General features: G+C 43.4%; 1 protein-coding gene across 1 annotated transcript; it reads right to left on the bottom strand.

Moving 5' to 3' along the window:
- Positions 1-1,798: 1,798 nt before the first annotated feature.
- LOC143526194 (olfactory receptor 1E16-like) lies at positions 1,799-11,781 on the bottom strand. The gene is made up of 2 exons (XM_077020841.1): positions 10,858-11,781; positions 1,799-1,876 (listed from the first exon to the last, which is right to left on the bottom strand). Exons 1-2 carry the CDS (start codon positions 11,779-11,781, stop codon positions 1,799-1,801), a joined length of 1,002 nt encoding a protein of 333 aa, XP_076876956.1.
- Between the last annotated feature and the right edge of the window lie 826 nt (positions 11,782-12,607).

Here is a 12,607-nt window from a genome sequence, read left to right on the forward strand (position 1 = left end):
CGTCGGCAGTCCACGCCGGTTCCTGTCCCCGCGACCCAGGAGAGTTCGTCCACGCCGGTTCCCGTTCTCGCTGCCCGCCAGCGGACCCTGTCTGTTCCCGCTGCCCGCCAGCGGACCCTGTCTGTTCCCGCTGCCCGCCAGTGGACCCTGCCTGTTCCCGCTGCCCGCCAGCGGACCCTGCCTGTTCCCGCTGCCCGCCAGCGGACGCTGCCTGTTCCCGCTGCCTGTCTGCCGGCTCCAGTTCCCGCTGCCCGTCTGCCGGCTCCAGTTCCCGCTGCCCGCCGCCCAGCCGCGCCTGTAACCCCAGAGACTGTGCTGCCCTCTATTGGGCCTGGACTTTTTGTGCCCCCTGCTCTGCCCTGTGCCCCCGTCTCTTTGCCCATGTTCCCCTTGCTCCCATGTTCTGTCCCTGGTTTTGTGTTGGTCCCAGTCCCTGTGTGTGTACCTGTTCGTGTCCTTGTGCCCGTCCCTGTGTCTGTGTCTGGTCGGTTCCTCCAGGTCCCTGTCCCCGTGTCTGTTCCCCAAGTCATCACCCACTTTGTTCCTGTCCCAGTCTCAGTTGTCCAAGCCGTGTTTGCCTCCGTGTGTGCCTCTGCCCTGTCCCCTGGCCCCACTCCCGTGTCTGTCCCCGGTCCTGTCCTGTCTGGCCCTGCTCCTGTGCCTCGCCCTGGCCCTGTCCAGCCTCCCTGTGTCCTGTGTCGTACCACGTCCCTGTCCAGCACTTGGCCAGTCTCCTTGTCCCCTGTCTTTGTCCCTGCCATGCCCCAGGTCCCATGTCCTGTTCTGCCCAGTCCTGCCCCGGAGTGGCACGCTTTGAGGGGGGGTTCTGTCACGTAGGGCAATGCCCCCTCTCGTAGCTGTCACTCTGGGTTCCTTCATGTCTGTGTTCCCTGCCTGTTTGTCCTGCCCTGCTCGTTGATTTTGATGATTCCTCGTTTGTTACCACGCCCCTGTGTCATTGTCATCACCTGTCCCTAGTTTAGTTCTGTGTATAATAGTCCCTGTGTCTCCCATGTCTGTATCGGTCTTTTTGTTCCTACTTGTTCTTCGTGAGTACTGCCGTTTGTAGTTTGCGCTTTTGTGTTACCTGTATTTCATGTATTTTGCCTGTCCTCCCTGAGTTAGTCTGCTTTGTTGTTTTCCTTGTCCGTATCTATGCCGTGTATATTTCTTGTATGGACTGCCTTCCCGATATGACCTGCGCCAAGTATTACGACTCTGCTTTTGGAATTTCCTTGAATAAATCTCGCTCTCCTCAGCGATTGTGTCCGCTTCCCTGTTCTGCCCCGCGCAGAACGTTACAATTATACTTGAACATATATGAGGTATTGCACTTAAAGAATTTATTAAAACTACAGCTGTAACGGGGAGAGTTGACAAATAAAGAGATAAACTCATAAATTTGACTTTCAATATCAGAATTGTGATCATAATTAAAACTTATCAAAGTTATTTATTTACAACTTTTTACCATAATTATGATTGAATATCAAAAACATGACATACATGTGTTATTTAGTTTTAGCCAGATAAAAGAAAAGGGCTTTCCTTTTCAAAAGGGCAAAAGGGCACTTCCGTTGATAAAGGGCAGAGTTCCACCTGATGTCTATGTGTGCACGCCACTGGGGTGTTAATTATTTTAAATAAAATACACACTGGCTATACGAAGTTCACCTCTGACCACGACTTTGCAGTATTACAGAAGTATTATGTCTAAATATCTAGTTAGAACAAAACTAGAGTGCTCAATGAACTAAGTTAAAATCACTGTAACTCCAGAATATCATCTGTAGCGTTTTTATGCGTGTGCAAACGAGTGGACTCGGAATTCGGCACAACACGTTCGTTTGGAAAAAATTCTCCGTCGTGCCTGCTGCTTGCATGAGTTAAATGAAAATGAGCACTTTCTTCTTTGATTTACAATTTTGTCCTACCACCTGATTAACTTTCTGTTCCACCCCTGACGGGTGAAGAAACATCTAACACCTCATTATAAGTCGCATGGTTCAAAGCGTGAGGGAATAAGTAGCGGTTTATAATCTGGAAAATACGGGTAGCAATCACGGGGGCTCCGCTGTGGCGGGTCGAGGTCGCGTTTCGCTCTTCAGCGCTGTTTGCAGGGTTCATCCACCTTTAACAAGGTGGAATTCAACCACATGTACGACACTTTCAAGGTCCATTTTCAATATTGTCCAGCACCTTCAGCTTAATTAAGCACGTAGTCGTCTGTAACTGCACCAGCCTCAATTTGTCCAATTAGACTATTTATTTCCTCTTTTATTCTGTCGTGAAAAGACATTTCTGCTGCTTTCAAGTCCAACTACGAGCGATTGCTTCTGACTGGAGTCTAAGCCCCATCCCAAATTCAGGTGAGCATTCCTATTGGACAGTGATTAGATTTCATTCTGGCACGAATACAGCTTCGCAGAGACACACAGTGGAATACAATGACGTTCAGTCGATTGCATTTCAAGATGGCTTCTGGCACGAATTCAGTGTTTCTTTCTTTAAATACAAATCCACACACACTGGAGCTTTTACTTTTCATTGTGGCATGTTTTCATCACATCAGTGTTTAAATCAATCTCGTGATCAGTACATTTAAAGGAGACATTTATGTCTGAAATACCGTACGGTGAAAAGCAATACCTCTGTGCCGTGATTACATTTCGAGCTGTATTATATGCAATTCTGGCACAAACTCAGCGTTTTGGTTTTAAATGCAAATTCGTGTGTATTGTTTTTCAATAAAGAGATAAAGTGCATTGAAATGTAATAGTGCTTTTGCATTTCATTTTGGCATGTTTTCTGCATGTTTGTATGGAAAAGCAATGCATTTTGTGGATTGCATTTCCATTTTTGCCTAGTAGCCATTACATTTCCAATTGGCACTGAATCCTCTCCATACAACTTACATTTATGGCATTTGGCAGACACCCTTATCTAGAGCGACTTACATTTTTATCTCATTTTTATACAAGTGAGCAATTGAGGGTTAAGGGCCTTGCTCAGGGGCACCTCAGTCATGGTCTCAGGTCTGGAAATAGAACCCACGACCTTCCAGTCACCAGACCAGTTCCCTAACCACCAGGCCATGACTGCCCTATAACTTGAGATAACTAGTGTTAAAGTGTACTAGTACGAGAATCTGAAAAATGTAAAGAATGTCTCAAAATGGCCGCCACGGATACCATATGCAGCATATGGTTAAACTATCAAAAATTCAGTTTACTGCACATGAAGCAGTATCCAAGTAGGCTATAGACTGTAGCTAGACGCTGCTGTTGACTCAGTCGCTGACTGGGCTAGATATTAAACATGCTAGATATCTGCCGGTCATCTGTGATGAGTTGGCGACCACTCTGCGCACCACACTACACAACCACAATTTCTGTTGGCGATCTACAAAAAACAGTCGGCGACTGTCGGCCACTGAAAAACCAGCCTAAAATTGTGTAGTGTGAACCGGGCATTAGTTATTTATCTCTGATCCACATCTATGATTCAATGAGTTACTAGTTCGCTCTGGCGCCAACCACCGGCGATCAGTGTTGCCATAGTTACTTTGAAACAGTAATCCGACTACTGACTACTGACTACTTCTTTAAAAAGTAACTCAGTTAAGTTACTGACTACTTGCTTTTAAAAGTAACTAAGTTAGATTACTTTTAGTTACTTTCAGCAGAGGCTGATCCCCCGCCCCTATAACATGAAAATGACTACCAGTTCTGCCAATACTCACTTTATTGACATGTATTTTAACCGGAACATCAAAAATGACACTGGCATTTGTAAACTTTTTCTTGAAATAGGCTTACATGTTTTTTAAATAAATAAATAAGACAGTCTTTCTGTTCAACTCCGCCCACTTACAGGGTTGCCAACTGTCACGCATTGAGACACACGCATTTGACTGTCTTCACACGCTTACGCCACACTTCCGATATCTCACGCCGAAAAAAAAATCCAGTTTATTTACCTCTGATCCACATCTATGATTCAATGAGTTACTAGTTCGATCTGGCGCCAACCACCGGCGATCGATCGATCGCGATATAATACTGAATTTAGTCAATTTTACACCCCGCCCGGTAACAATTTACGTTCGCCGCCAAGCCCCGGTTTTTTTTTTTTTTTTTCAGGTTTGACGTTGTGTTTTTGAAAGTAGACAGCACTCTGTCGCCAGGACCTTAATGTTGTCTTCCTTAGCCGAAATAAAATCAAAATAATGCCTGTATTTCCAGCTGCTAAAGGCGAACCTCTCCTTCCATCTGACTTTGGCGCCGCAGAGCAGAGATGACGTAACCGCGTAAGAAACGTGTAGCCAAAAAATAAGAATGAATAAATATAACCTACGTTCCCCCGAAATGCAGAAATAGTAACGCACGATGTTTTAGATAAGTAACTTTAATCTGACTACTAGTTTTTAAATAGTAGTTGCGTTAGACTACTCGTTACTGAAAAAAGTAGTCCGACTACAGTAACGCGTTACTAAGTAACGCGTTACCGGCATCACTGCCGGCGATCAATAGATCGCGATATAATACTTAATTTGCATCCATTTTACACCCCCCCCCCCCCCCCCCCGTTGACAACTAACGTTCACCAAGCCCCCCCCCATTGTACACTGGGGTGCCTTAAAATTTTGCATGCATATAAAGTGTGCCACAACTGAAAAAAACTGAAAAAAGGTTGAGAAACACTGAACTAGCTGAGTAGCTAATTTAGCTAGCAAATTTAGATGAGCAGCTTGCTTGATGGCTTCCATGTTTTTCTATGTTTTGGTTTCAGTATTTCTGCCCCTTATTTTCTTCTCCACCCCTCACTGATTCCACCTGTCCTCATTAGTCCTTGTTATTTTGTGTAGGCATGTGTTTTTCCCTTGTTTTTCCCTGGTCATTCTTACCTCAGCCATGCCATGCTCTAAATGGCCACCTGTACAATTTCCTAATGTTATGTTACAATACAGCTGCATCTGCCTATCAAAAAACATGAATTCTTATTGGTCACACCTGTTGCCTGACCCTTTGAGACATCCCGGAATCAGCCTCCCTGTTTTGACCCAGGGCTGGAAAAACTATAAGAAGATCCATAAGCTCACTATATTACAAATACATCTGACGATGCTTTGCCTTCACTCGCTTTATGCAAGTGTAGCCTTGGCCAGGAGGATTTGATGTCATCAGGTGGTACCCATCGTTCACTGGGCGTTTCAACCCTTATCCACAACACCCTCCTGATGGCGGGCCGGCAGTGGTGGCCAAGTCACTGCCCATCTCCTCCTCCTGGCTTCCAGCCCAGCTCCTCTCTCCTACTCCATAACCAGCAAGAGGCCCTTTCTGCTGCCTCCCCCATCCTGCGAGCTGCTGCCTTTCTCTCCTTTCCTGTCATTCCAATGGCTGTAAGCATTTTCCATACTGACTTCGCCGGGAATCCTCTACAGCCGACCTCGACTGGGAAAAGCCATGCCTGCCATCCCTTCTCCCCTCCTCCCATGGGACTGTAAGTTCAATGAGGATGACCTTTTTTGCGTCTTCCGACCACAGTACCACATCCGGCCTAAGGGTTGTCTGAACAACCTTGGGGAACTTCAGCCTTGCTCCAAGGTCGACCTTCATTTTCCATGCTTGGGCCTTCTGTAGCAGACTAATTCTTGTTATTGCTGTGGTTGGTGGCTTTTCCCCCTCCCTTACAAACTGGATTGCTGTCATTTTCCACAGTGGTTGACGTTTCCTCTCCTGCTCTAAGGTGTTAGCCAGTGTCATGAGCACCTTGTCGTGGTGCCACCTGTACCTTCCTTGGGTTAGTGCTGTTTTACACCCAGAGAGGATGTGTGCCATGGTGCCCCTCTCTTGGCAAAGCCTGCACAATGGGTCCTCTCTCAGGCCCCACCTTTGCAAGTTTGTTGGGGTTGGGAGTGTGTCATACACTGATCTCAGCAGGAAGGAAATGCGGAATGTCTCCACAGGTCCACCCAGGTGATCTTCCTCATGGAGAGGTCCCATCTGGTCCAGGCTCCTTGTGAAGCTAGCTCCACTGCCCTTGACCTTCGTCTTTCTTCCTCCAGATTCCGTACATCCTCCTGAATCATGGCTCTTCTGTCCCTAGTTCCTGCCTTCCTCCACTGTTGGAAATGGGAGGTTCCAAGGCCCTGTCTTCCTATGCATGGCACCCCAATGACGTCACGAAGTTTCAGCATGCTCTCAGCTTGTGCAACAGATGCGTCAGCTGCCCACTTGCGTCCTGATCTTGTAGTAATGCCGGTATGTCTGACTTGTTCATCCTGAGAGTCTCTGTATGTCATTACGACTCTGAACTTTTCCACTTTGTATTCCTCAACCACAGATGACAGTGGGAGTTGGAGCTGCCCTGATCTTATATAGAGGCCTACTGAAGTAAAGCTTGGAGGGATTCCCAACCACTTCCGGAGGTACTTATTGATCTTCCTCTCCACTCCTTCCACACACGTCATTGGGACTTCATACACAGTCAGCAGCCACATGAGTCTTGGTAACAGTCCGTGTTGATAGAGCCATGCTTTAAACTTCCCCAGGAGCCCTGATTTCTCGATCCTTCTCAACCATTCCTCCATCTGCTTTTCTGTGCTGGCAATGCTGTTCCTGTCCTTCAGTGATTCATCGAACCACTTTCCAAGGCACTTGATTGGATTCTTCTCTATCGATGGAATCACTTCCTCTTGCACATACAGCTTGAACCTGCTGGTCACCTTCCCATTCCTGATCACCATGCTCCTGGATTTCTTCGGCTTAAACTTCATCTTGGCCCACGTTGCCATGTGGTCCAGAACAGTTAACACCCACCTTGCCTCTACATGGGTCGTGGTCGTCACTGTAAGGTCATCCATGTAACCTCTTATTGGGGGTTGACAGATGCCTGATTCCATCTTTGGACCCCTGGCTTCCGTTCCCGCAGCTGTTATTAAGAGGTTCATTCCCATGAGAAAGAGGATGGGGGAGATTGTACAACCAGTCACGATTCCTTTTTCCAAACTTTGCCACTGTGTTGTAAATTCGGCTGTCTTGAATCGTAGTTGGATTCCTCCAAAGTAGCTGGTGATCATTCCCTTGATGTGCTGAGGGATGTGGTAGTGGTCTAGTGCTACATGGCATAGGGCATGAGGGATTGATCCATAATCCAAATCCAGCCAGACAACAGTCAAGTTGCCTTTACTGGCTTTAGCTTCACGGATCATCTGACTGAGAACTCCGGTATGTTCCAGGCATCCTGAGAAGCCTGGGATTCCACCTTTCTGGATAGCGGTGTTGATATATCCGTTCTCTGTCATGTATGAGGTCATCCTCCTGGCCAGTACAGAAAAGATTTTGCCCTCTACACTTAGTAGTGAGATTGTTCTGAATTGGTCAATAGTTGAGGAGTTATCCTCCTTTGGTACATAGCAGCCCTCTGCCTTCTTCCAGCATAATGGAATGGTACCCTTTCTCCAGATCCTCCGGAACAGCTTCCACAGCCTCCGCAGAAGCATTGGGCATTTCTTATACACCTTGTAGGGTATACAACTTGGGCCAGGGGCAGATCCTGTTCTGGCCTTCTTCACCACCTCTCGGACTTCCTTCCAAGATGGTTCAGTGATGTTGAGCTCTTTTTCCAGAGGTTTTATGTTGTTAATTCTTGGGTTGGCATCCAGGGCCTGGTTCCTAGATGCGTCATTGTGAGTGTTCCTCAAGAACGCTTCCACATCCTCCCTGGGGCTGGTCATCCTTCCTGATTTTGCTTCACCCAGCAGTTATCTGGTGAATCTGAAGGGGTCTTTGGTAAACTGGGATCTTTTGTTCTCCTTATCCTTCCTCTTCTTCCGAGTACTTTCTGCTCTTCGGAGTCTGCAGAGACGCTCCCAGAGTTGACTTGTCAGATCCTTAATGCCTTCCCTTTCCTCAACAGAGGCGCTTTTGAACAGCTTGGTGAGATTCTTGATTTCTCCCCTCAGACGATGCATTTCCCTTTCCCTTCTGCTTGGCTGGTATGTGGCTTTGATGTTACCTTTCTTCTCCTCAATTCTAAACCATTCTTTGGCCAGGTTGTAGGTTATTGTTGTGAGAGTATTGACTTTCTGCTCAGCCGTTCCTGCTAGTGTGGCTTCTAGCACTTTGTCCAGGTCTTGGTCTAGTTGGTCCCAATCTTTGTCAATGCTCATTTTGGGCCATTGAATTCGTTCCCTCGCAGGGTGAAGTTGGCTCCCTGGGGCCAGGGCATCTAGTGGGTCCCTTCTGAGGTCTTGAGGTGACACATGTAAATAGAAGGAATTTTAGCGATTTTTTTTTTTTGTTTATGGAATTTATTTTACTATGCAGCATATTAATTTCACCAAATATTGGGAGTGTTGTGTTGGGCAGTGTCACGACCTCTGGTGACCATTAGATGACGCACTATTTTATTTTTACGCCTCTCGTCAGTCTGCATTGGATACGGCAGAGAGAGGTACGTACTCCATGTGGTGTGATTTATAGTTTGCATTTTCGGGTTCACAACATCGATTTAATTGCCCACAGTAGTTAGGTACGTTAAAGGAATTGTTATGTTGGAAGTTCTGTGTAGTTTTTGTGCCATTTTTACCTGTATGTGTACGTTTTGAGGGCTTGAAAAATTTGCTTAAACACAGGCTAGTTATAGCGCTAAGAGGCTAGTTCCGCCATTTCATTTTCGCGGACATATGGTTAAACTTGCCTTCTTTTCATGTCAGGTGCATATTCCTTGTGAATGAGGAGCCAGACTGTGATGTTTCTTTTTTATTATTATTTCACTACAGGTATGTGTATACGCTTTATTTCTAATACCACGTTGGTAAATGTTTTCTTTTGTTTATGGGTTACTGATTTTAAGTAATGTAATGATTTAGGTGGGGAAAATGTTTGATGTTTATATATGTATGATTTGTTATTCTGTTTTGTGTATGATTAATTGATATGAATTTGATGTGAGGTTTGTGTAACTTTGCTTCATTACTTTTGTCATAAAGAGTCTGCATTGGATACGGCAGAGAGAGGTGCATATTCCTTGTGAATGAGGAGCCTGACTGTGACTACAGTTGACACTAAACCTCGGTACGCCAAGGGCAGCTGACTTGCATCACTTTGTTACTACTACCAGAACACAACGCAGAGAGCCAGGGCCGATATAGGGAAGGCCAGTTACACACAGGTGCTGAGAGATCTCCAGTACTGTGGGGTGCTTCCTGCCTGGAGTCCTCCTGCGTCTCACCAGGTGCTACCACTGTGCACTGCACCTGTGGCTCCTCCTTTCCACATTTGGTTCGGCTTTGATGTATCTTAAGCCCTTTTGTGTTCTTGCAGATCTTTCCACAATGACACTTCACTTGTAATGCCTCCACTGTTAATGTTGTTTGGGTGAGCCATCTCTTTGTCCGTGCTTCGTTCCTGGCCGTTACCGTTGTGACCGTCCTGCCGAGTCTCTCATCCTCCCTCCCTCTCGGGAGACTCTGGGGATATTGCTTTGTGTTCCTTTCTGTAGCTCGAGCTGGTGCCCTCTTGCGAGTGCTGTGGATGAGGCTACTAACCTCATACACCCACGCCAGTCTTTCCTGGAGGTCATCTGTCTCTCCAGCGTCAACAAACTTCCTCGGTTGCTATCCAGACTTTCCTGGAAGTCACTGGTTGCCCAGAGTTTCTATATTACAAATACATCTGACAATGCTTCGCCTTCACTCGCTTTATGCAAGTGTAGCCTTCTAGCGTAGGACACCTGGCCTTTACTCTTAGTGTTCAATATACTAGTACGCTGCTCTGTGAAAAAATTTTAATCTCTTGTTGTTGTATTCCCCTTTTTTTCGAGTGTTTCCTATCCTATTACAAAATCCAAATCTAACCATTTAAATCATAATATGAAATAATGTTCTACCAATACCCCAGCAAAGGGAATGCTTTTTGTCTGGATGACCCCAAGAATTTTGAATGGTTCTTGGATTAACGGTTCTTTTGTAGGACATTTCCATGGACAGTTAGCCCATTGTTTTATACGTTTCAGGTTCAACAGAGGTGGCAGATAATTTCAGAGAAGCTATCAACTGTCTACATTTGCTGACTATCTTTGTGAATTGTTTAATCTCTCTGGCTAAAGCCTGCAAAAAATGTACTGTGTCATGTCAAAATTTTTAAATCAAATTGGTGCAAGTGCTAATCAATATGTATGATATCATGATGGTTAATCACCATAATGAAAGAGAGTACTGCAAAATAAATAAACATGGGAATTTTATTCTAAGACATAACCACAGATGTGTATATAAGGAATTTAAATGTATAAAATCACTTTCAAAAATAAAGCAGTGCTACCAGGATATTAATAATGCTTTACAATATTTCAAAAAGTCCAATGTAATAAATTGTTCCACTGTGGTGTGGCATTCCATGGGACAGTGTGGTACAGTACATAAAGGCCCTTGTATTGACTTCCCCTGGATCTACTGACATCAAACTTTTAAAATAAATGTCTGAAACACATTAATCACTACAGTATTGTAATTTTTCTGACGTAACATAAATGCTAATTGTAATTTCGCATTTATTTTACTAAAACAATTATACAAAACAATTTATTACATTGTGATGTACATTTTCCAGCTAATAACCTCTTGATTGCTAAAAAGAAATCACAGTACACACAATTAGTTAATGGAAAATATATGTAATTTTCCTGAGCATTATATTAAAAAATGATGATAATTCAAGGTCTTTTCAGCCTGTACTGGAACAATTTTAATTTGTCCCACACTTCAATTTATTGTGCAATATTTGTGTTGGTTCAAGTCTTCACAACGAATTATCTTTTTGGGGACTTCACATTGGATCTTTTGTAGAGTACTTTAATAGCCTGCATTACCTCCTCTGTCTTTAGAGTGTATATGATTGGATTTAACATGGATGGAAGAGTTTGTGTGAGGCCTGTATTGATTATCCAGATATTTGAATCTATAGATGTAGTAAAAGATGTGGTGTACACACTTAAAACTGGTACATAAAACAAAGCCACTAATATGACATGGGAGGTGCAGGTTTTCATGGCTTTGGTTTGCTGAACGTGTGCAATCTTCCGCAATGCAAAACCAATGCAAATATATGATATAGTTATCAGTATCATTGGAATGTAAAGCAGAGCAGCTGTACAGACAAAACCCATTATGGAATTTATAGATGTATCATTACAGGCTAAAGTAAAGAGAGGGCCAACATCACAGAAATAGCTGTTAACTGTAGTAGATCGACAGAAGGACAGTCTGGTAATCAGAGATACAAGGAGAGCATTGATAGTTACAGATACAAACCACATAACACCTATGATCACACTCATAGCAGTTTTGGTTACAATAGCATGATACCTCAGAGGAAAACATATAGCAACCAGTCTGTCATAGGCCATTGTAACCAGAGTAAGAGACTGCAGAGTCATAAAGAATAAAACAAAAAACATATTTGCCAGACATGCTCCATATGATATGTACTGATGGTCAAACAGAAACATGTCCAGAAGCTTTGGAATGAGCGCAGAGCTTCCACACAGATCAGAGAAGGCCAAGTTGAAGACAGCTACATACTTTGCAGTGTGTAAGCTGCGTGCCAGGTAGATGGTTCCCATTATAAAAGAATTCCCTAAAACAGTTACAGCATACACAAAGCCTAGAAACACATAGTAGTACTTTGCATGTGGAATGTTGTAAAGTCCACTAATGTAAAATGTGGGCTGAAAAAATGTTTCATTCATTGATGACACAGACTGAATTGAAGTCATGTTGGCAGTCATTTGTCATAACACCTGTAAAACAATGGATTGTATTTAAGTTCTGTTGAAGTGTTATAAATTAATACATTGTTACAATGTAAATGTAAATGCAATTTTTGCAGTTGAATAACACTAATGACAAATTAACCATAATAAACATTTTAGACTTCCAAAAGTCAAAATAGATTACTTTAATACCGTACCTTACTTCAGAAGAGAGCACGATAGCATATGTGCAAAGATGAGATGTATTTATGTTCAATTTTGGGTGACATAATTCCCTGTAGTATTATGGTTGTTTTGACTTTTGAGTTATAATGGACTAATTGCTATGTTTTCTTCAGAGATAGCATCCTGTTTTTCATATAATATAATATAATAATAATAATAATCTTTATTTGTATAGCACCTTTCATACATACATGTAACTCAAAGTGCTTTACAGTATAAATAAAAGAAACATTAAAAGGAGATAAGACAAAGACAAAAAGACAAAAAGAAAATGTTAAAAGAAATTAAAGATAAAAATATTAAAATAACATAAAAGTAAAAAGTGAAGTAAGATAATAAAAAGTAAAGTAAGTAAGATAAAACTATTAAGATAGAGTTTCTTAACTAAAAGCGGATCTAAACAGGAATGTTTTGAGACTGCTCTTAAAACTATGCAAGGATGAAATGCCTCTGAGCTCTTCAGGAAGAGAATTCCAGAGCTTTGGGCCATAGTGGCTAAAAGCACCCTCGCCAATCTTTAATCGGCTTTTAGGAATCACCAGTAGATTACTGTTTGAAGACCTGAGAGACCTGACTGGAACATATCTAACCATCATTTCACTTA

This window comes from Brachyhypopomus gauderio, chromosome 10 (assembly GCF_052324685.1).
Source record: "Brachyhypopomus gauderio isolate BG-103 chromosome 10, BGAUD_0.2, whole genome shotgun sequence".
Classification (NCBI taxonomy): Eukaryota; Metazoa; Chordata; class Actinopteri; order Gymnotiformes; family Hypopomidae; genus Brachyhypopomus; species Brachyhypopomus gauderio.